This window comes from Stegostoma tigrinum, chromosome 5, assembly GCF_030684315.1.
Source record: "Stegostoma tigrinum isolate sSteTig4 chromosome 5, sSteTig4.hap1, whole genome shotgun sequence".
In the NCBI taxonomy this organism is placed as follows: Eukaryota; Metazoa; Chordata; class Chondrichthyes; order Orectolobiformes; family Stegostomatidae; genus Stegostoma; species Stegostoma tigrinum.
In genome coordinates, this window is record NC_081358.1 from 117,259,499 (window position 1) to 117,283,950 (window position 24,452).

The following is a 24,452-nucleotide window of genomic DNA, read 5'->3' on the forward strand; positions in this document are numbered from 1 at the left end:
GGAGACGGGGGCTAGAGCAGTACACCGCGGAACTATTGTAGCGATGTGCTGCAGCTGAGATTAGATTCCAACAATTACTAATATCTTCTTTTATGCCCGGAATGATTCCAGTTATTTGGATGGTGTTCCTTAAATTCCCATAGATTTCAGTGTAACTAGTGACTGTGGGCTGTAAATTTTTCCATTTTTACGTCTAGCGTCATTTTCAGCATGATCCGTGGCAAGTAATCTGTTATAACACATTGCAACTTTCTGAAGCAATCATCTGCTCTTCAGCTCATTAATTATATATGTGGCCACTTTGGTGCACAGCTCATGCCATCGCACAGGAATGGTGAAAATAGTGAAACTGAATGGATGAAACACACACGTACTGTTGTAACAACAGCAGTTCATTGACTAAGAATCGTACAGTGAGTAGCAGACTCACGTCCATCATCTACAAGGCCCAAGTCAGGAGTGCGAAGGAATACACCCTAATTGTCTGGGGGAATGCAATTCCAACCACATTCAAGATGCTTGACACTGCAAAGGACAAAGCAGACCACTTGACTGGCACCATATCCAGACATAATCACACCCTCCACCGTAACCATTTCCACCTAGAAGAACAAGAGCAGCATATACATGGAAATATCATCACCTGCAAGTTCCCGTTCAAACAACTCAGCATCCTGACTTGGAAATATCCCTATGTTTTCAGTGTTACTGGGTCAAAATCCTGGAACTTCCTTTGCAAATGAGACAAAGAAGGGTTGAGGGGCGAGTAGTGTTGAGGAAGCAGAGAAGTTGAAGAAAGACTTGTACAGGCTTGGAGTGTGGACAAAGCAGTGGCAGATGGAATACAATGTGGGAAGGATGATGCACTTTGGTAGGAAAAATGGAGACACAGACTACTTTCTAACCAGAGAAAGGCTTTGGAAATTTGAAGCACAAAGGGATGCTGGGAACCTAGTTCAGGACTCTCTTAGGGTTGTGGAGGTGACAATGAGGAAGACAAAGGAGAAAAACAGTATTCTTGTGATTTTTTTCAAACTTAGAGAAGCGATATATAAATTTAATGCAAAGACTGAAAAATAAACTTGAGAAAATGAAAAGATTAAACTATAAATTCTGCAACTTTGAAAGGAGGAAATTATTTCTGCACTATTGAACGGAGTATTAACATTTACCTGTAAATCCAGGAGTCAAGGCTGCCAATTTTTTTGCCAAGTCCTCGCCTTTGATAGAAATTTCTAACTTTAAGGGCTTGAGGTGAACTTTAAAAATTGAAGCCCTTCCTTTAATGTCAGGTGGTCCTTTATTAAGACAAAAATAAGACTGCAAAATTAGTACGGGTGGGCTTTAAGTAAAAGGTTGTATCAACACAACCTACTCATTGTCTCCGTCAATAATTTATAAGAAGTGTCAGGTGACTTGGAAATTCACAAGAGCAGAGCTGATTAACAGGTCTTCCGCTTTTCCTTGCCCGTGGTGAGAAGCTCAATTTGCCACATATCCTTTTCCAAATGAAAATGATAATAATAGCATAGGCAAGGTACAACATTTGTTCTGATCTACCCACTAAAATGCTTTGTTAAAACAAGACGGATATTACATAAAACATGGGATAGTGCCAACCTAGCCTCCAGAGTGGAACTAATACAAACTGTGTTGGTTTCCTTGGCCTACACCAAACCATGAACAGAACAGCTGCTCAACCAAGTTATGGCTTTCTCCCTGGATTTCTTCAAAAATGCAGGTTTCACACATTTTATGATAGCTACCTGGAACCAATCTATATTTAACTCATTTTTAAAATTCAATTTTCTCCATCTTTATTCAGAGCCTCCCAACCCTTTCCTCAGTACAGTTTTGTAGCCAGCACAAATTTGCAAGTGCTCTATCTTAAACAATCACAATTTCCAATACAGCATGGAAAGATGGGCCGCACATCACCACCAACTGTGATCTTACCCTCAAATGACTGCAGTCTAGTGAGTGTGGGTCTACCTACAGCGTATGGGCTGTAGCAGTTCATGGAGGCAGCACACCATCACCTTAAGGGCAGCTAAAGACAGGTAATAAATGCTGGCCCAGTGACACCCATGAGTGAATTTATAAAATGGAACTCCTTGTGCAGCCCAGAGTTGATCACTAGTTGCTGAGCCTGATCAGAAAACCATGTCAGTCTGAAATATTGGGCACAAAGCATCAAAATGAATTTTGTATTGGGAGCTTGAATGCAAGAATAGTGAGTCTTCCAGTTGCTCTTTCCAGAAGATGATAATTTAAGAGTTTGCTTCCAGGTTGCCTGACAGCATGGAGAATGGTTGGGATGACAAAACTGTTTTGCCAGAGGAATGATTTCTACTCTAAGAATGGCATGTTGCAGACAGGTTCACAAGCTGATGGATTTTTGTTTAGGTACAACAATGATGGGAATGGAGATGATATCCCAGCAGCTACTCCCTAGGTTTTGTACTGTAACCCAAGGTCCAGCTGCGAGGCAAGCTATCCCATGGACTGGACAAAGATAATGGCTTCTCCAAAGTAGCATTCAATTTTCCACGAATTATTTTGTAACTGTTAAACCAAATGTGCACATTTCCAATTCCAATATCTGTTTTGTTGGTGCCATAAAGATAGGTGGAAATCTAAGCTGTGAGGACAAAGAGGCTGCAAAGAAATATTGACAGATTAATCAAGTGGGCAATAAGATAGCAAATGGAGCATAATGTGAGAAGTGAGAGATTTACTTGGACATAATAGAAAAACAGATTATTTCTTAAAAGAAACATGAAACTTGTAAATGTCCATGTTCAGGATAACTTAAGTCTGCTCACGCTAGGAGCATAGAAATGCAACATGTAGGTACAGAAAACACATAGGAAAGCAAATGGCCTGTTGGCCTTTGTTGAGTTTTAGAGAATAAAGACATCTTGCTACAATTCTACTGTGCAATTTTGGTCTCTATATTTAAGGATGGGGATATACATGTTTTGGAGTTGTTATAGAAAAGATTCACTAGATTGACTCTTGGGATAAGAAGATTTTTTTTAAAATCAGAGGTGACCTAACTGAAACTTACAAGATTCTGAAAGACAAAGGCAAAAACTGTGGATGCTGGAAATCTGAAACAAGCACAAAGAATGCTGCAGGAATTCAGCAGGTCTGGCAGCATCTGTGGAAACAGAAACAGTTAACATTTCAAGTCTAGAATGATTCTTCTTCAGAACTGTTTTTCTCTCTCCACAGATGCTGCCAATCTTCTTGAGCTTCTCCAGCATTCTGCATAACATTCTGAAGGTATTTCAAAGGGTAGACACAGTGTGTTTCTCTGCAGGCTAGGGAATCTAAAATGCTGGCACACAGTATCAAGATAAGGGGATAACCACTAGGATTGAGATAAGGAGGAATTTCTTCATGTAAAAGGTTGAAAATCTTTGCAATTTTCTTATCTAAAGACTTGTAGATGCTTTTTCATTGAATTGATTCAAGGCTGGGACTGGTAGATTTTTGGTTTCTCAGGGAATCATGCGATATGGGGAGTGGGCAGGGAAATAAAGTAGAAGTTCAAGATCAGACAGGATTATGTAGAATGACTGAGTACGCTTGACAGGGCACACAATCTCCTCCTATCTCCTGTTCTTGTGCTTTACTCTCCTATACATGTAGTTTTACATAAAGTACGTTCTGATAGAGTCAGCAAACCTCAGAATAAATAATGCAAGTATCATTTGTTCAGACCTACCAATGAAAATTTGTCTGTCAAATCGACCAGGCCTCATCAATGCAGGGTCCAGGATATCTGGGCGGTTTGTGCCTGCCAAAACCACCACATTAGTTGCTGTGTTGAATCCTGCCCAGAAAAAACATTAACAATTTCAATAAAGATTTCATTAAAACAACATGTAAACCCTAATTCTAGATTCTCCCAATAAAAGAAACATCTTTTCAACTGTACCAGGATTCACTTCTATATGTTTCAATCTTCGCCTCATACTCTTCTGAACCCTTCGTTTAAATAAATTCACTCCACCTGATTTCAAGAAATAATTGGAAGCACTGGAAACTACAAAAGCTACAAGCTCTGACAATATTTCAGCAACAGTACACATAAGCTGTGCTTCAGAACTTGCCACACCTGTTGTTTAGCTGTTCTAGTACAGATACAACACTAGCATTTACCTGACAATGTGGAAAACTGCCCACGTATGTCCTGCACACGAAAAACAGAACAAATCCAGCATGGTGTGGTAAAGGAAAATCAGTCTATTCTCTATTATTAGTAAAGAATCATAGAATCCTTACAGTATAGAATTAGGCCATTTAGCCTATTGAATCCTCACTGACCTTATGAACAGCATCCCACACAGACCCACATTCCCCCCCACACTGCACCCTTTCCCCATGGCCCTGAATTTCCTGCAGCTAATCCACCTAGTCTGCACATCCCTGGACACTGTGTGCAATTTAGCATGGCCAATCCACCTAACCTACGTATCTTTGGACTGTGAGAGGAAATCTGAGCACACAGAGGAAAACACGGGAGAATGTGCAAACTCCACACAGTCACCTGTAGTGGAATTGAATCCACATCTCTGGTATAGTGATGCAGCAGTGCTAGCAGCTGAGCCACCACGCCAAGATGGAGGGTTGTCATCAATCGTGCTATCAAGCAATAATCTGCTCACTGGTGCTCAGTTTGGATTCAGTCAACTTCTGACCTCATTCATGGCTTGTTTCAAATATGGACAAAATAGCTGAATTCCAGCAGTGCGGAGACAGTGACTGCCCTTGATATCAAGGCTGCATTTGATCAAGTGACATCATGAAGCTTGAGCAAAACTGGAATCGAGGATCAGGGAACACCTTCTGCTGTTTGGTGTCATTGCTGACACAAAAGGAAGTTGAAGATGATTGTGGAAATCAGCCATCTCAGTTCCTGGGCATCTCTGCAGGAGTTCCTCAGGGCGATATCCTAGACCAAACAATCTTCATCTGCTTTGTCAATGAACTTCATATCATCATAAGGTCAACACTGGGAATGGTCACTGATGGCTGCACAGTATGTAGCACTATTCAAGGCTACTGCAGAACATGTACAAATGTAGCAATACATGTACAATACTCAGACTTGGGCTGAAAAACAGCAAGCAACCATGGCCACAAATGTCAGGCAATAATCATCTCCAAAAAGAAACAAACAATCTAACCATCGCATCAATGGTTTTACCTTCACTAAAGCTCCCATCAACTTCAGGGTTATCACTTATGAGAAACTGAACTAGATAAATACACAGCTACAAGATGTGGGGTTCCTACAGCAAGTAACTCACTTCCTGACTTCCCAAAGCCTTTCCACGATCCACAAATCAGGAGTATGATAGATGGATTCAGCTTCAAGTGTACTGAAGAAGCTTGACACCATCCAAGATAAAGCAGTCCACTTGACTGGTGCCACATCCACTTGCCCCAGCACCAGAACTCAGTGGCAGCACCACGTACCATCTATAAGATGCACGACAGAAATTCACCCAACACTCCTTGGACAGCACTTTGTAAACCCATAACTGCCCCACTTACAAAGACAAGGGTAACAAATGCTTGCAAACACCATCACCCGCAAGTTCCCCTCCAAACCACTCACCACCCTGACTTGGAAACATATCACTGTTCCTTCCGTGCTGTTGTGTCAAAATCCTGGAATTCCCTTCTTAACAGTAGTGAGTCTATGTACAGCACATGAACTGAATTGATTAAAGGCGGCAGCTCACTACCACCTTTTCAATGACAACTAAGGATGGGTGAAAAAAACACTGGCCCGTTTATCAACGTGCACATCCTATGAGTAAATTAAATAAAATGAACATGACCCATTTATGCCAGCTGTCTGCTTCTTGTTAGCTAGCCATATAAATATTCATACAAATATGTTACCCACGTATCATGAGCTTTTATTTTCGAAAACCTTGCAGAACAATACTGTATCCATTGTACCCGGTGTGGCTTCCTCTACATTGGGGAAACCAAGCGGAGGCTTGGGGACCGCTTTGCAGAACACCTCCGCTTGGTTCGCAATAAACAACTGCACCTCCCAGTCGCGAACCATTTTAACTCCCCCTCCCATTCTTCAGACGACATGTCCATCATGGGTCTCCTGCAGTGCCACAAGGATGCCAACCGAAGGTTGCAGGAACCGCAACTCATATTCCGCTTGGGAACCCTGCAGCCCAATGGTATTAATCTGGACTTCACCAGCTTCAAAATCTCCCCTTCCCCCACCGCATCCCAAAACCAGCCCAGTTCGTCCCCTCCCCCCACTGCATCCCAAAACCAGCCCAGCCTGTCTCTGCCTCCCTAACCTGTTCTTCCTCTGACCCATCCCTTCCTCCCGCCTCAAGCCGCACCTCCATTTCGTACCTACTAACCTCATCCCACCTCCTTGACCTGTCCGTCTTCCCTGGACTGACCTAACCCCTCCCTACCTCCCCACCTATACTCTCCTCTCCACCTATCTTCTTTTCTCTCCATCTTCAGTCCGCCTCCCGCTCTCTCCCTATTTATTTCAGAACCCTCTCCCCATCCCCCTCTCTGATGAAGGGTCTAGGCCCGAAACGTCAGCTTTTGGGCTCCTGAGATGCTGCTTGGCCTGCTGTGTTCATCCAGCTCCACACTTTGTTATCTTGGATTCTCCAGCATCTGCAGTTCCCATTATCTCAGAACAATAACATGTGTGTGTCAAGGTCAGCAACATTTCTTTTCCTGTGTTTTTAACAGGAACATGCAGCTGAACACAATGGGCAAGAAGCAGGAAAGCACTTGAACTAATTTTGGTTATTCTGCCTGTTTTGAGCTTCACTTCCATATTTATATCATTCCTTTTGATGAGTAAGTGGAGGACTTTTACTGATTCATTGAGGTTGAGCAACTTCCTTTGACTCTTGAACATCAAGTTATATTTTCTTCCAAATTTACGGCTCTTTCAAAAAAAAGTGTAATAATGTTTATCTAAATCTTGCTGCAGCAGTCTTTTCTCAGTGGTATTTCACAAGAATTAAGACTTCATGATATTTGAAAGATAGCCAGGTTCTTTTGGTATGATATGTTTAATCCTGAATTTGACACATTTTTCTGTGATGGGGCAAATTTAACAAGAATGTTGTACAGGCACAATCATTTGCTCTGATTTATTTACTTATAAACACAGTGCCCTCAAACCAGCCAATATCACTTTCCGATAAACTGCAAGTTAACAAGTGATACAGGAGTTTTCATTAGTGATTGATATACAAATATTTAAAAGCCAATAACTAGCTGACAGAACATGCAGAAGCAGCTGGTGTTATTTCACCTGAGATTAAAACAAAACAAATGACATACAAACAGCAACAGAAGATGTACTAGATATCATTCCTCAACTGGAAAAACAGCAAGAGCTCACTCTTTGGTAACTTAGAATGTTGACACATAGGGGAATCGCAAGACAAATTTCCAGTCCTCATTCCGGACAGAGCTGAGAAAACATATGCTTTTGGCACCAGAAAGGTTAGGAACACAACTGTGTGAAACATCACAGTCATGACTCAAGGATAATTTCACTTGTGATGGGGAGGTCATAAATATAATTTGGTAACCAATAAATAAACTTAAGGGTAAAGAAGTTTTCCATCCTTACCTGCCCATGAATTGAGTGGCTTGGTAGGCCGATTCAGAGGGCAGTTAAAAGTCAAGTCCATTGTTCTGGATCTGGAGTTACAAGGTGGGGCAGACTGGAGTAGGATATACGCAACTCATTAGGACCATACTTAGAGCAAAAAGATGGCTGTGGTTGCTGAAAGTCAGTCATCTCAGCTCTACGATGTCACCACAGGATGTACTCGGCGTAATGTGCTGGGCCCAACCAGCTTCAATGACCTCACCTCCATCATAAGGTCAGAAGTGGGGGCTGTGCCAATATTTACACACTGTTTAAAACCATTTGTAATTCCTCAGTTACTGAAGCAGTCCATGCCCAAATACAGCAAAAACTGCACAATATTTTGGTTTGGGCTGACTAGTGTAAAGCAACATTGGCACCACATAAGTACCAGGCAATGACCATCTGAACAAGAACCTAACCATTAACATTCAATGACGTGACCATCAATCCCCTACTAACATCGGGCATTTCAACATTGAAGAGATCCACTGGCCAGAAAGTGAACTACAGGAGTCATTTAATCCTTTGACTCCAACAGAAGGTTGGAGGCTAGGAATCCTGCTCCTCTGGACTCCCAAAAGCCTGTCCACCACATACAGGGCACAAATCATGAATTTTATGGAATACTCAGGATGAGTACAGTGCTAAAAACATCCAAGAAGCTTAACACCAACCAGGACAGGGCAGCCTGCTTGATTGATACATCTACAAACATTCACTCCTACTATTACCAACACCCAGTAGCAGCAGTGTGTACCATTTACAAGACGCACCGCAGAAATTCACCACTGGTCCTTGGACAGCACCTTCTACATCCACATCAAATCCCATTTAAAGGTCAAGCGTACCAATGCATAGCAACGCCACCAGGTGTAAGTTCCCCTCCAAGCCACTCACCGTCTTGGCTTGGAGTTATATCAACATTCCTACAGTGTCAAAATGCTGGGACTTCCTTCCTAACAGCATTGTGGGCCTAAATACAGCAAACTGACTGCAACAGCTCAAGAAAGCACCATCATTTTCTCTACAGCAACTAGAGATGGGCAATAAATGATGGCCCAGCCAGCAATATCCACAACTGATGAATGAGTATGAAACAAAAATAGGAAAAATTTCTTTCCCTCAAGGACAATTGTGGACCAGACAGGCTTTTACGACAAACAATGACAATTGTCATGGTCACCATTCCAGGAAGTGCTTCTGCATTCCAGATTGTTATCAGGTGAATGTGAATGGCACTAACTGCCATGGTGAAACGTGAACACTTGGCCCCAGCATATTAGCCACTGGATTACCAGTCTAGTCACACAATCACTAGCCCACTGTCTGCCCTCCCAACATACCACAAGGAGTAACTGAGGTAACCAACACAGACAGATTTAACACAAAGGGAAGCAAAAAAATGAGGGAGAAAGGAATGGAAGCATTTGAGAATAGCTGGAAATGGAGAACAGTAGGAGGTTCATGTGGAGTCCAGGCCTGTTTGACTAATTCTGCATTGTAAAATTGTGTAATCTAATGCCCCGAATCTATCATCCCATGCTGAAGCACTCACGATGAAACACACCTTATGTTCATTACAAATGGTTTTGAACTGCTATGCAAACACAACCCTAAAAGCAAAAAAAATCAATGCAGGTATGTTACGATGACAGGTCAGTACCTCAAACGAACAGTGGATATTTTTAGCTCTTAATTTCAAAATGTGTTTAAAGAAACAAAACACGAAGCTGTTTCTAAACAAAAAACTTGTGTGGGACCAATGGGACATGGTAGATAAAGATATCAAAAAACTTTTAACAGACTGGAATGCAATCTCTTGCAATTACAAAGATCGTGAGGGATGATGATCCTTGATCAACAGTAAAGCACCCTTTACAGATTATGTCTCAAACTCCAGACACATTTTGTGTTTTTCCTTTTGAAGAATACAAAAGGACAGGGGTTTAAAAAGTCAGTTTCAACTGTACAGGACTGGATCAGTAGGACAGAATGCTTGTGTGTGTACTAAACTGCATTTCAGCATTAGCATGCTAGGAAAGCCACAGTCAAAAATCTATCCTCTTGTTACTCTGCCATGCAGCATTAACTCTTGAGACTCAGGATGTTGCAGGAATTAGGACAAGGTAACTTCAATCAGCCTACAAAACCAGAAATCTAAACATTGCAGCTACTGATAACCTCCCCTGCAATGGACGCAACATTCAACTATCAGTTCTTCTCAAACATTTCAAATTTGACCCACATATCAGCGGTTTTTGAAAACTTTTGGACTTGCCTGTTATTTCTAATATGTGGCTATATATGCTGCTTTAGTGTTTCTTCTCATGTTTAGTAATTAACTCCTACTACTTCATAATTCAAGAAAGCCTGGCTTAACTAGTTCCTTTAAAACAAAAAGTCATTTGGGTCTGGAAGAAAGGTACTCACAAGGGAAGGGATCCTTTATGGAAACATAGATACTAGGAACAGAAGTAGGTCATTCAGCTCTTCAAGTCAGGTCCACCATTCAACAGGATCATGGCTGATCCACTATCTCAACATTATATTCCTGCCTTTTCTCCAAACTCATCAATTCTTTCAATATCTAAAGATATAACAGTCTCTTTCTTGAATATTTTCAGTGACACAGCCTCCACAGATAATGAATACCGCAAGGTGACCACCCTCTAAACAAATACATTTTCGTCCTCAGTCCTAAATGGCTTACCCATGTTCTGAGACTGTGATGGCTGGTTCTAGTTTTACCAACTTTGGGGGAACATCCTTCTTGCATCTGGTTTACCTAGCTCTGTTAAAATTTTATACAGTCCTATCCTTCTACACATCTAGTAAATACAGGTCCAGTCAAACCAATCCCTGCTCACAATTTGCAATCTTCGGTTTCAGCATAACAAACTGTCACCGCACTTCCACTGTGGCAACAAGTACCCTTTCTTAGTAGGGAGACCAATTATAGCTTATCCATGCTGCATCCAACCAAAGGAACTGATGAATAAAGCAGAAAACCAGTTCATTCCTCCTCACCTTGGGAGCTTAGCAGTTTCAGGTTTCCCATTTGGAGGAACTTCATCAAGTATGATCAGGCCTAAGAATGACTGCAAATTTTGGCATTCAATTTTGAAGTAGTTACAAAATGAGAAAGCCATTCCCAACCTTCTGTCTTTCTTGCAAAAGTAAAGAATGCTAAAACAGGGAAGTCAGAGGAGCCTGTAGTTGCAAAACAATGCAGGTCCAATGCCCCATCAGGAAGTAATATGACAATTTTCTGAAGAAAGGTCAAGGACCGAAATGTCAGCCTTCCTGTTCTTCTGATGCTGCTTGGCTTGCTATGTTCATCCAGCTCTACACCTTGTTATCTCAGTAAAATGACAATTGCTTTTTCAGCTCCCCAGTCTGAAGCATAGCAAGAAGCGGGAACAAAGAAGAGACACACAAACGTTTGACTGGAAAGGAGAGAGAATTAAAACTTATGGAGGCGTTCAAAATTCACATGAAGAATTTTATTTTGCATCTGCAGCCACAGTAGGCAGGGTATCCATGCTGATCATTCTTGTCCACCATCTAGTGGCTAAACAAAGAAGTGCAGAGAGGAGTTCAGCGGAGGAGATGCTGTTGCACAGAAACATGTAAAATAGAAGGGAGGTGGGGGACAAGCTGAAAACTAAATGCAATGTAGAATACTTCACTGTGGAAATATCATATCCGGGGCAGGAATCATTTTATTTAAATTAAAGCAGTGGGGGAAGAAAGCAACCCATCATTCCCCAAAGTTAATGGGAACTGCAGATGCTGGAGAATCCAAGATAACAAAGTGTGAAGCTGGATGAACACAGCAGGCCAAGCAGCATCTCAGGAGCACAAAAGCCTAGACCTTTCATCAGAAAAGGGGGATGGGGAGAGGATTCTGAAATAAATAGGGAGAGAGTGGGAGGCGGACTGAAGATGGATAGAGAAGATAGGTGGAGAGGAGAGTATGGGTGGGGAGGTAGGGAGGAGAGGTTAGGTTAGACAGGCAGGGACGAGCTGGGCTGGTTTTGGGATGTAGTGGGGGGAGGGGAGATTTTGAAGCTGGTGAAATCCACATTGATACCATTAGGCTGCAGGTTGCAGGAACAAGCAACTCATATTCTGCTTGGGAATCCTGCAGCCTAATGGTATCAATGTGGATTTCATAGCTTCAAAATCTCCCCCCCCGCAACTGCATCCCAAAACCAGCCCAGCTCGTCCCTGCCTGCCTAACCTGTTCTTCCTCTCACCTATCCCCTCAAACCAGTTCAAGGCACACCTCCATTTCCTACCTACTAACCTCATCCCACTCCCTTGATCTGTCCATCCTCCCCGGACTGACCTATCTCCTCTCCACCTACCTTCTCCTCTATCCATCTTCAGTTCGCCTCCCCCTCTCTCCCTATTTATTTCAGAATCTTCTCCCCATCCCCCTCTCTGATGAAGTGTCTAGGCCTGAAACATCAGCTTTTGTACTCCTAAGATGCTGCTTGGCCTGCTGTGTTCATCATCATTCCACGATTTGGCTATGCACTGTCAAGTCGAACATAGATATGAACAGAACTCTGAAAATTTGAGAGAAAATGCTTAGAAAGAGTTTTAAAACGTTCCTACATATTCCACGCATGATGCTGAAATTAAAATATTGAGGTCTGTGATGTTTCCTTTATAACATTTTTACGTGAACCATCTGTACTAACATGGCCTTCCTGAGCCAATTTATACAGCAGTTTTAAAATGTATGCATAAATATCTCAGGGCTGAGATAATGCTTCCTTCCATAAAGATACATGCTAAGTGACAAATACAAATAGAAGATCATTATTTGTAATACAGTCAGTTACTACAGCTAACATGCTTAGTCATTAGAACAACAGACTGGAGTTGTGCACCAGTACCAGCTGACTCATGGGAAGTGACTAGGAAACTGAAATCTTTGATGAAAAACTCAACTGCACCTGGATTCAACCAAGCCAAAAGTGCCTTAAAATGTGGGGCATCCTGACTCTTAAGGTTAATAGTCACCTAGGAAGAGATCCAGGATTAAAAACTGACTAACTGCTGGTTAACTATGAACCAAAACTCCGACTCACCACTGACAATGACATTCCCCAACAAAAAAAACTAGTTTAACTAGTAAATTGTACTCACCATCCATTTCTACGAGTAGCTGATTTAGTGTGTTCTCCTGCTCGCTCTGTCCTCCAAAGTTACCTCGACCTCTTTTCCTTCCAACAGCATCAATCTCATCGATGAAGAGGATACAAGGAGCATTTTTTCGTGCCATTACGAATAGGTCTCGCACCTAAAAGAGTGACAAGTTACTCAGGATGTTTATATAGTTGGTATAAATTTACTGAAACTAGACTCGCTTATAAAGTGTAAACTACGTAAAGTAAAAAGTAAAGAGAAAGTAAAAGAAAGACTTTTAATTCTTTAGTACTTCAAGGTGATCACAATGTGCTTTATAGCCAAACGCGTGCTTGTGGGAGTAGCCGCCTTTAAAATTCATTCAGCAGATATGGGCATCACTGGGTAGGTTAGCATTTACCAGCCAACCTAACTGCCCTTGAGAAAGCAGTGATGAGCTGCTTTGCAATCTTTGAAATATAAGGACACCAACAATGCTAATAGGAGATAGTGACAAAATTTGACCCAGCAACAGTGAAAGAATAGTGATACAATTCCAAGTCAGGATAGTGAATGGTTTGGAGGGGAACTTTCAGGCAGTGGCATTCTTATGTAACACCTGTCTTTCTAGATGGTATAAATTGGCATCTGTAACAGTGCATAACTACCCAATTATGGAGTTCCCATGAAAAGCTTATGCTCTGGACAAGAATCTCTGATAGAGTTTGGAAACACAATTACCCAGTGAAGGACTGATGCTCTTGCATAATTTGCATGTTTTAAAAAAAAGACAGAAAAAGATATAGGAAAAAATGAACTGCATTTTTAAAAAATGGTTGCATAAGATATCAAAGATGAGGCTCCACATTTAATTTATTTTAAGATGTTGTTTGACAGTAATTAAGACTTCGCAGCCCCTCAGGATACTTGAGATAGCAATGGACAATTTATATATTTTTGCGTATTTAATTTGCACCTATCTTGCAGGTACACAGCTCTCATACATTTGAAGGAACAGATAAATGATGAGATATTATGTTTGTACAGCTTATCGAGCTCTTGCATAGATCTGAAATTATGAGTTTGGGTGTTTAACCATGCAGTTCTGATCTACGGTATCTACTGGCTGATCTGCATGTAAATAACGGTCAGGCTTTTTTCAAAAACAGTAAATTCTGACTCTCTTTAAGAAAGCATTTTGTATTATTTGGTGACAACTCATGGGCATGCACTAGTTTCAAAATGGAATTTCCTGGAAAAGCTAATTAATTAATAATTTTCAATGGAACATGTATTGCATATACCAAGTTAAGATGCACAGAAGCATTCAGTCTGATAAATGTGCAAGAGATCAATCATTTAACTACATATTGTGGTGCAAATTCAGATTTTAAAATAATAGATTATAATATTCATATCAAAACTGTTCAAAACCGAATATTTTATTCAGATGAAGTCTGATTTATAAGAAAACAGTCAGTCAATCTGTCAAGTGACAATGAAATCTAATCAATTTTTTTTAACCTTAAATACATGGCAAAATACAAGATAAAAATTGTATAAGGAGAGATACACTGGATAAACAGACAAAAAATGGAGTAGATATAGAATTGATTAGTGTACATTGACAGATTGAGATCAGAAAAAGACATTACAGTCTGTCTGTCAATGACCTAATTTTTTTTTTAATTTGGAAAAGTAGTTTAGAAGCATGACAACTCATGCTTGACCAGGACCTTTTTTAATATATTGTGCTGATGGCTGATTTCCCTGCCAGGGATGGATAAAATTCACAGGAACAAACTGACAATTGTAGATTACACACCAAAAATTTTATTTGCTTGTTTAGAGTTTTTAGTACAGTTGTTTCACAGCACAAATCTTCATAAAATGTATTTCTGTCAATCAGCCTTCAACACTTTATGGCTACGGTAAACAGTAGAAAGTGATAGGAGCTGGCCAGCACAGTTGTTGATTGTTTAAAGTGGAACTGCAGCACAGAGCAGGAATCTTTACTCATTTTGTGGTTTACTCTATACCTAATCAGAGATTGATTTATTCATGTACAGGATGGAAAAGCCACAACTATCAATGCCACCCCTTAATTGCAATAAATCAAAAATGCACTACTAATAAAGACGATGTATCTAGTATCCCAAATTCCTCAGGACTGATTTTAGAGGAACAGTACATGCCAGAACCCAACATATGGCCAATAGGTCTGATCACTGAGTAAATGAAAATGGGCAACGACAACCTCCTGGCAAATATTTGGTTGAAAAGTAGAAGACAGAGAACAGGAACTAGTGTATTAAGACTAGAAGGATGTGACAAGTGAAAATCTCCAAGGACCGGTACCAGGGCTGCATCTTTACACTATACATTTCAACGGCTTGGATGAAGGCAGAAGTCTACAGCAAAATTTGCAGACGAAATCAATATAGGCAGCACAATAAGTACAGAAAGGATACAGTGACCTTTTAGAGATTAAGGCACAGACTCACCAGATTGATACAGGTGCTGATGAGGTTAAATTACAAGGACAGGATAGCATAAATTTGGTTTGAATTATCTTAAGTTTAGAAGATTATAATCAAGATGTGTAAAATTCCAAAGATCTTCAATAGAGGAATTTCTATTTTGGGGGAGATCCAAAACAGGGGGCTACAATCTTTAAACCTGAGGTAGGCCACATTGGAATTATATCAAGAATTACTTTTTCTCAGAGGGTGTAGTGATTTCTTTCCGAAAGGTTGTGGGTCAATTGACATTTAATACTGGAAACAGTGGATTTTAGTTAGATAAAGGTACGTTATGGATTAAAGACTAAGTAAGTTGATTTACACATCAATTTTAAACAGACTGAATACAAGACAAATAGGAAGAGTTGAACGGCCTACTCTTGTTTTATGCTCAAACAATATCGATCAAACTTTAATCAAGCTCAACCAGTACTGTTTAAGGGAACAAATTTACTACCCCGTTGGCCTTCTTGGGCTGCTGAGTATCTCCTCACTACATTTGTCTTGATATATACATGTATTTGTAGTAAATGGCCAAGGAGGCGTTAGTTACTGTAAACTCTTTTAAAGTCATCCATTCAGGAATGGACATGACCTTCTTCTGAAGACCTCTTTAGTTCCTTTCTAGAAAAAAGGTCACCTATAAAGAGACCAGTAGATCATGCTGAACTTAGAATTTCAAAATAAATACCATAAGACTTACCCTAGCAGGACCCACACCAACAAACATTTCCAAGAATTCAGAGCCATTTACTGTGATGAATGGAACATTGGCCTCTCCCGCAGTAGCCTTCGCTAGCAAAGTTTTCCCAGTGCCTGGAGGACCTGTAAGAATAGCTCCCTGTGAAAAGAATGCGTAATTCACTTTGGATGGGGTTTGGAGAAGCTCATTAATTCGTTCATGGGTACAATTATAAACACAGTTTTCTGATCCAAAAAAAGCAAATTACTTGGTTTATTCAGATTAGTACACCAACATGCAACTTACTTCCTGACCCAATGCTGGTTTAGTTTTGCTTTTAACTAACTATTGTTAAAATTTGATTATGGGACTTGGGCGGAATACAACAAAAAAGATGCTCCTTCAAGTATGATGTAAATTGATACACTTTATTTTCAGTAAATTGCTTAACCTTTTCAATCAATAGTCAGAGTTTTTTTTAAAGTTAGGATGGGAAACTGAACCTACATAGGACTTTGGCTCAGTCTCATCTGGAATTGTGCATACAAGCCTAGTGATATTTATCCAGAGACCCAGATAATGTCCTGGGGACTCGGGTTCAAATGCCACCACGGTAGACGATGGAATCTGAATCCGACAAGAATCTGGAATGAGGAGAATAATGATGAATCCATTGTTGATTGTCGGAAAAGCCCACCTTGTTCACTAATGTCCTCGAGGGAAGGAAACTACCATCCTTACCTAGTCTGGCAACTCTAGACCCATAGCAATGCAGATTGACTCTGCCTACCACATTTGGAAGACTAGGATGTTAGCATATTATCCTCAAAACTCTGTATAAACAGGGAACCTAATTCTACAGTAAATCTATAGCAGTAGGTTAATGCTACTTTGCTGCATTCAGTTGTCACTCACTGCAGTTTCACATCTTAAAGTTGGATTTATCTCAAAAGGCAACTTACCTTTGGAATTTTGGCTCCAAGTTCTTGATATTGATTTGGATTCTTCAGAAAATTAACAAATTCCATTATTTCCAACTTTGCTTCCTCACATCCTGCAACATCCTTGAATTTTACATCAATTTCATCCTTGAGCACCTTAGCTGTTGTTTCACCAACACTAAACAAACCACCCATGCCACGTCCAGTTCGGCCAACTCCTGCTGACCCTCTTCTTAGGGTAAACAGTAGAAATCCAATGATCAGTATAGTAGGAAGCATGCTCAGTAGAAATGAGCTAAGAGAAGAATAAGAAGGATTACGTCAAAATAGGAAAACATTGATATTACAATCTGTGAAGAAAAATCAGAGTTAACATTTCAGATCTGATGACGCTTCTTCAGAACAGGAGGAAGGGTTACTGGACCCAAAACATCAACTCTGATTTTTCTTCACAGATGCTGCCAGATCTCCTGAGGTTTTCAAGTAACTTCTGTTTTTGTTCATGATTTAGGATATCTGCAGTTCTTCCTGTTTTTAATTAATATTGCGATTTTTTAAAAAATGACTTTATGCAATAAATTGGATGTAGCAAGAACAAATTAGCCTTTCAGAACCGAATGAAATTTAGGGCATTGATTGTGGGAAATATACACACTTCCACAGTAAAAAGTTGACTCAATGTCTGATGGACATCATTTTATAAACAAAACGGTCCTTGTTTTAAGTTGTAGGCATGCGTTCGATGGCGTGAGATTCAGAATCCAAAAATTCCAGCTGTAGCCATAATAGACTGTTACACAGGATTTTAAGACAAATAGCAATGCATTTATCTTGGATTAAAAATGGAACAAAAATGTTATGTGTATTCACATATATGATAAATAAGTGCTAAACAGACTACAATATCTACAAACTTCTGAACTCCTGCCCTAACTACATTGTGGGTCTACCTGAAGCAGATGACCGCAACAATTCGAGAAAGCAACTCACCACCACCTTCTCAAAGGCATCTAAAGGATGAGCAATATATACTGGCCCAACCAGCGATGCCCACATCCCCATGAACGAGTAAAACAAATGTCATGAATCAAGTGAAGCTTTTAGTGTAAGCATGATTAATTGCATTTTCTTTTGCAAATGTCAAAATCATGAAATAACGTAATAGTCAATAGCTCATAACGGTCAACATTTGGCCTCAAAACATTTAATTTTTCCGACATTTTGAGCTAGTTTTGGGAGCAGGGCTGGCATGAAAAGTCTTTTTCACAATGTCTTTTTCTCATTAAATATAAGAAATTCCAGTATGTAGACTGGGATAGCAGTTCCTGCTGAATTCAGAACATGGCCAGCAAATACAAACTGTCAAAACCATTAAAAAAATTTGCCATGGATTTCAAACCCTTGAAAGTTTAACTCATGTAAAAGCTGACTCTCTACACTTAGCCTAAAAATTTGATTCTAAAAACTTGACTTTTAAGTCAATACAATATTCAAAACACTGAAAATACAAGACTTCGCAAACTGAAATATGCCTGCCAGATTAACAAAATTATAACTGATTGTGGATGATCAGCCATGATCATCATGAATGCTGGTGCTGGCTCAAAGGGCCGAATGGCCTACTCCAGCACCTATTGTCTATTGTCTAAAATTGTGTCAAACAGCTTCAAGAAGCTTGACCATGGCCTTATCACGCCAATGAGAGAAGGCCAGTAAATGTAGAAAAAAAATCACCCATTTCCCAAACAATATAAAGTCGAGATTTACTTTAGAGCTGTGATGAGGAACAGGAAAACTAAAAGGGAAATATTCTGAGTTGACATTTTTTTTTTACAACATTACCACCTAGAGTGATAAAGTTATGCTGCTACTGAGAGTGGGAAAGGAGGTTGGTGGGGCACTGAATTGTGCAAAGGGTGAAATGTCAGCTTTTCAAGGGCAAACTAGAAGTTGTAATTAAGTGGACAGAGGATAAAAGACAGATTCCCAATGGCAAGCCGCAAGAACCTATTTTTAATGTATCAGCAAGTCATGAATATTCATCACTACAACATATGATTGCCATACTAAACTGTGCCTGTGTGAGTAAGTCAACAACAAATGAGAAATGTGTGTCTTCAGAGTTATGAGTGATTAAAGGTAATGTGCAGCAGGTGAACTAGCCTTCCACGAGGACTTAGAATGAACAGGATTAACTGTTTTTACATCGGGAATGTTTCTCAGCCAGTGGAAAGGAGGCCGACCTGTTGCATTGAACTTGGGTGACAGCTGCCCAGGGAGGTCACAGCATGGCTGCCTGTGGGAGGGACAACGTCGACGTTCAGAGAGGTAAGGACATTTATTTGCAGGAGGAGGGTGGTTGGGTATGGTTGTCAGAGCACAGGAAGGCAGGCTGGTTGTGCTGGGCCTTGACGGATTGCCTGGGGCAGAGAGAGATCACTGGATGGAGGGGAAAAAGGATATTTATTTTTGCGAACTCAAGCATGACAGAGATGATAGAGGGAAAATCAATGGTGAGGTTGAAGGTGGGGTGGGAAAGCAGACGGAGGACCAAGGTGTCTGATGCTATGAACCTTGTAGCTCCAGGGTCAATGCACGTGTCGAAGGACACACTTGTGACAATAAGAGGTAGTCAGAGCTCGGGCTGAGACAGCTATCCACGTTGGGGTATACAGAGTATCTGCAGAGTGTGGCCAATTCAAAGTAAACTGCCAAGTCAGGAAAGACAGCCATATAGAAAGCGCTGAGTAGGTCTTCACTGCCTCAGTAGGACAGTTCATTCCATTTTCTAAGATATATCTCATTCACCCAGTTATTTTGGAGGCTCTGGAACAAAAGGAGGAACCAACACAGGATGATCCAAACGGGCATGAATAGCCAAAGTCAGGACAGTATCAACCAAGGGTCAGTGCCTTTTTGTGCAAGTGAAAATGCTGCAGGCCGTGTAACTAATTGTGAATGAGAGGTAATATTAGCAACAGGCGAGGATGTCAAGGCATTCTACATTATATTAGTTGCAAAATCAACTAAGGCTGAGTAAGGGTATAATTATTAACTTGTTTTATTCCCCAACAACTTCATAGCTGCAACACTGCAAAGAAAGTGCAATGCATGTTCATCAAACAATTTTCCTTTCTGAGGCAAACTGCCTGTGACCCGCAGAACTCACTTTCTTGGTTAAGTCCAACAACAGTATAAGTTGAAAATCAGATCTGAAATCTCATTTCTTAGTCAGATTAAACAGGTTAATTAGGTCATTTATAACTAAAAACAAATACTGAATTCATTGCATTTCATGCAGGCATCAAGACATTTTGCTACAAGTTTTTAAAAAATACCCCAACTTGTGCAATACTATGGTCTCGTAGGTCAGGAAATATGATCAAAAAATTGTTCCTCCTACCCACTGCATGGTAGTTTACCTCTTCACCCATTTGCTGCTTCTCTACTGTAAAAATTGTCCACAATGAAGATTATGAAATTATTATTGTTGATGCATGTTGATATTAATAGGAAGAAATTACGGGGGCTAGATGAGATTTCCTATGGAGTGTCAGTGCACACTCGATGGGCCAAATGGCCTATATTCACACTGTAGGGATTCTATGGTTCATAAATTGAGCAAAGTAAGGGCATTGAATCAGACTATGAAAAAGTTAACAGTGAATTTTTTTTTCCAAAATAAAGCAATTAGGCATGAACAAACTCATTTCTTACCCATCACTCTCTGTCGAATATACTACAGGTATCTTATTTTCACCTTCTATGCCCTGTTCCTGCTGTGCCGTCTCCAGATTCCGCTCAAACGTATCCACACTGCCGATGTTAAACCACACATACTGTAGCAGATATAAAGGAAATCAATTAGAGTGATTAAAGACTGATGGAGATTGGAGGTGGAACATAAATGTTCAGTCGAATACAATTAGCTCACTATTAGAATAATACAGTGCAGCACAGGAACAGGCCCTTCAGCCCACTAAGTCTGCACAATTCCTAATCCTTGTTTAGACCCACTATTTATTGCCCATATGCAGTTTCTATCCCTGTTTGTCTCCCATTTGTGTGTCTATCAAGATAAACGTTGCTGACATGCCTGCTTCCACCATCTTCACTGATAGTGAGCTCCAGGCACCCACCACTATCTGTGAAAAAGGTTTTGTGCACTTCTCCCCTAACAATTCTCCCTCTCATCTTGAACCTGTGCTCTCTTGTAGTTGACCTTTCTACCCTAGGAAAAAGCCTCTGCCTATCCAGTCTACCTGCACCTCTATAAGGTCACCTCCGCAGCCCCATTTTTCCAGCAAAAACAATCCAAGTTTATCCAACTTCTTCTCATAACTAAAATCCTCCAGACAAGGCAACATCCTGGTAAAACTTCTCTGCACCTTCTCCAAAGCATCCACAACCTTCTGGTAGTGAGGCAACCAGAGCTGCACGTAATATCCTAAATGTTGGACTAACTAAAGTTTTATACAGCTGTAACTTAACAATTTTTGTATTTGAAGCCCCGGCTAATGAAGGCAAGCATGCAGTATGCCTTCTTGACCATCTTAACAACCTGTGTTGCCACTTTCAGGGATCTGTGGACCTGAATGCCAAAATTCCTCTGTATGTCACTGCCCCCAAGGATTTTGCCATTTATTGTTAAGTCGCACCTGAATTTGATTTTCCAAAAATGCATCACCACGTTTGTCCGGATTAAACTCCATCTGCCATTTTTCTGCCCAAATTTGTAATCTATATCTTTTGACAATCCTCTTCACCATCGCAATTGCCAACAATTTTGGCATCATCTGCAAACTTCCTAATCATATCACCTACATCTTCCTCCAGATCATTTATACATATTACAAACAACAAACGTCCCAACAGTGATCCCTGTGGAACACCATTAGTTACTGATCTCCATTCTGAAATGCACCCTTTCGCCCTGCTACTCTGTTTTCTATGACCAAGTCGGTTCTGTATCCAACCAGCCAGCACACCCCAGATCCCATGAGACTTTACTTTTTGTACCAGCCTGCCATGAGCCCCCATATCAAATACCTTACTGAAATCCATGTCGACAACATCCACTTCCTTCATCAATCATTCTTGTCACCTCCTCAAAAAACTCAAATCAAGCTGGTGAGACATGACCTTGTCTGCACAACTCATGCTGCCTATAACTGACAAGTCCATTCACTTCCAAACATGAATAAATCCTGTCTCTCAGTATCTTCTCCAACAGCTTCCCCACCACTGATGTCAGGCTTGCCGGCCTGTAATTAGATTATGTGCTTCCCTTCTTAAATAAATACAAATTAAATTAATTTAAATAAATAAACAATATTGGCCATTCTCCAGACTTCTGGAATCTCACCTGAGGCCAAAGAAGATGCAGAGATATCTGTTAAGGCCCCAGCTATTTCCACACTTGCCTCCCTACAGTATCCTGGGATAGATTCCATTTGGCTTTGGGGACTTGTCTACCTTAATGCATTTCAAGACACACAACACTTCACCCTTCATTATGTTGACCTATTGACCTAAAGGCATTCACACACTTTTTCCTAACCACAACATTCCTCATGTCCCTCTCTTTGGTGAATACCGACGTGAGACATTTATGAAGGATCTTACCCATTTCTTCAGTCTCCACATACAAACTCCCTCCTTTATCCTTGAGTGGGCCTACGCTTCTCCTAACTATCCTCTTGCTGCTAATATATGTATAAAAGGCCTCTGGGTTTTCCTTAATCCTGCTGGTGGCCAAGGACATTTCAGGGCCCCTTTCGGCCCTCCTAAATCTTTATTTGAGCTCCTTCCTGCTTTCTCTATATTCTTCAATTACTTTGTCGGTATTTAGTTGCCTAGAACTTAGTCATGCTTCCTTTTTTTTGACGAAGCTGATACTTCTTCCTGTCATCCAAGGTTCTTGAATCCTGCCATTCCTATCCTTCATTTTCACAGCAATATGTCTGTCCTGCACTCTGATCAACTGGTCTTTAACAGACTCCCACACAGATTTACCCTCAAACAGCAGCTCCCAATCCACATTCTCCAATACTTGCCCAATTTGGTTATAGTTGGCCTTCCCCCAATTTAACACCTGCATCCAAGGACCAATCTTGTCCTTATCCATAAGTATCTGAAAATATACGGAATTATGGTCACTATTCCCAAATGGTTCCCCACTGAAAATTTGCTCTCCTGGCCAGGCTCATTTCCCAATACCAGACACACTATGGCCCCCTCCATCTATTAAGAGTAAGTTGCTGAAAAATTGAAAACATTTCCAATTACTTTTTTCATGAGAAGCTTGAAGGCATGAGGCAACATCATAATGCACTTTCAGGTGCAATGTAAGTGATTTATATATACACATTTTAAAATTATTTAATTTGAAGCTTGAATCCTGAACTAGTGGGATGTTGGTCTGGACTATTTAAAACAATATTAGACAGCAAGTTCTTGGAAGCAAGTGGGAATCTGTTTACATTGGAAGAGGCTTACAAATTGAATTGCTAATTAAGCTTCAGGGATAAGGTTCTATCATGACTTTTGGCTAAGGTGAAATACTCATAGCTTAGAAAAACATTTTTTAGTTTCAGTTGGGCAATTTTGCAGACGTTTTGCATGGAATTGGAGCTGTATAACAGTTACTGCTAAAGAAAGGAGATAATTTAAAGCTGTTAACAGATTACCTCAGTGCAGGAGTTTAAAGTTTCAGACCACAAATGTTTGGTTAGAACATTGAAATGTTATGTTAAGCTGAGAAAGTCTAAGCTCTCATCCAGGGAACTGAAGCCATGGGTAAGTCAAACCCTATGTGACACACAAGGGAATTCTCTCACTGGTGACAGCACTGTGATGGAGTGCTAAAGTGTCTGTATTTTACCATGTATCTTGTAAACTTGTGTTTTATATAAATAATTTGGTTTATTCAATTTTATTCTTCATTTCTTTTAAAAAATAAACTTTTTTTATTAAAACCAAATCTACTGCACTATGTGTTTACGTTTCAGTGAAAAACCACTTGCTAAGACCAAAACAAACAATCAAACCATATTTCAGTTTGGGATCTGATTTGTCCAGTAATAACGTCAGCTTGGATCATAACTGTATAGCCTTTACTTGGGACCAAAAATTTGTACTTCGATAACAATTTTCTGCATTCAGATCATCTCAAAGGATTTACAGCTAATGAATTACTTTTGAACTGTTGTTATGCAGACAAACACAATGGTTAATTTGTTCATAGCAGTCGCTAAAGAGATAAGTAATCCATTGGTTGGTTCCATTGCAGTGGCTTGAAGATAATGGTTGGCAAGGCCACCAGTGGATATCCACTGCCCTTCTTTGAATACTGCCACTGGATCTTTTTTGATGGTTTACATCTCACCCATAAGGCACTCTTTCAAAATTGCACTGATCGGTCAGCCTGGATAAACTATACCTGTCGTCTTGAATTCTCTGACCCTGAAGTAACAGCCATCACA

At 40.4% G+C, this 24,452-nt stretch overlaps 1 protein-coding gene across 3 annotated transcripts in view; it reads right to left on the reverse strand.

Annotated features, from left to right (window-relative positions):
• afg3l2 (AFG3-like AAA ATPase 2) overlaps positions 1-24,452 on the reverse strand; it is a 54,532-nt gene that overhangs the window by 12,821 nt on the left and 17,259 nt on the right. For all 3 annotated transcript variants that reach the window (XM_048529573.2, XM_048529574.2, XM_048529572.2), the window contains 6 exons: positions 20,686-20,807; positions 16,990-17,263; positions 16,049-16,186; positions 12,845-12,998; positions 3,734-3,841; positions 1,173-1,298 (listed from right to left, as the gene is read on the reverse strand). In XM_048529573.2, the coding sequence (XP_048385530.1) occupies positions 1,173-1,298; positions 3,734-3,841; positions 12,845-12,998; positions 16,049-16,186; positions 16,990-17,263; positions 20,686-20,807 (922 nt within the window). The remainder of the gene's footprint in view (positions 1-1,172; positions 1,299-3,733; positions 3,842-12,844; positions 12,999-16,048; positions 16,187-16,989; positions 17,264-20,685; positions 20,808-24,452) is intronic.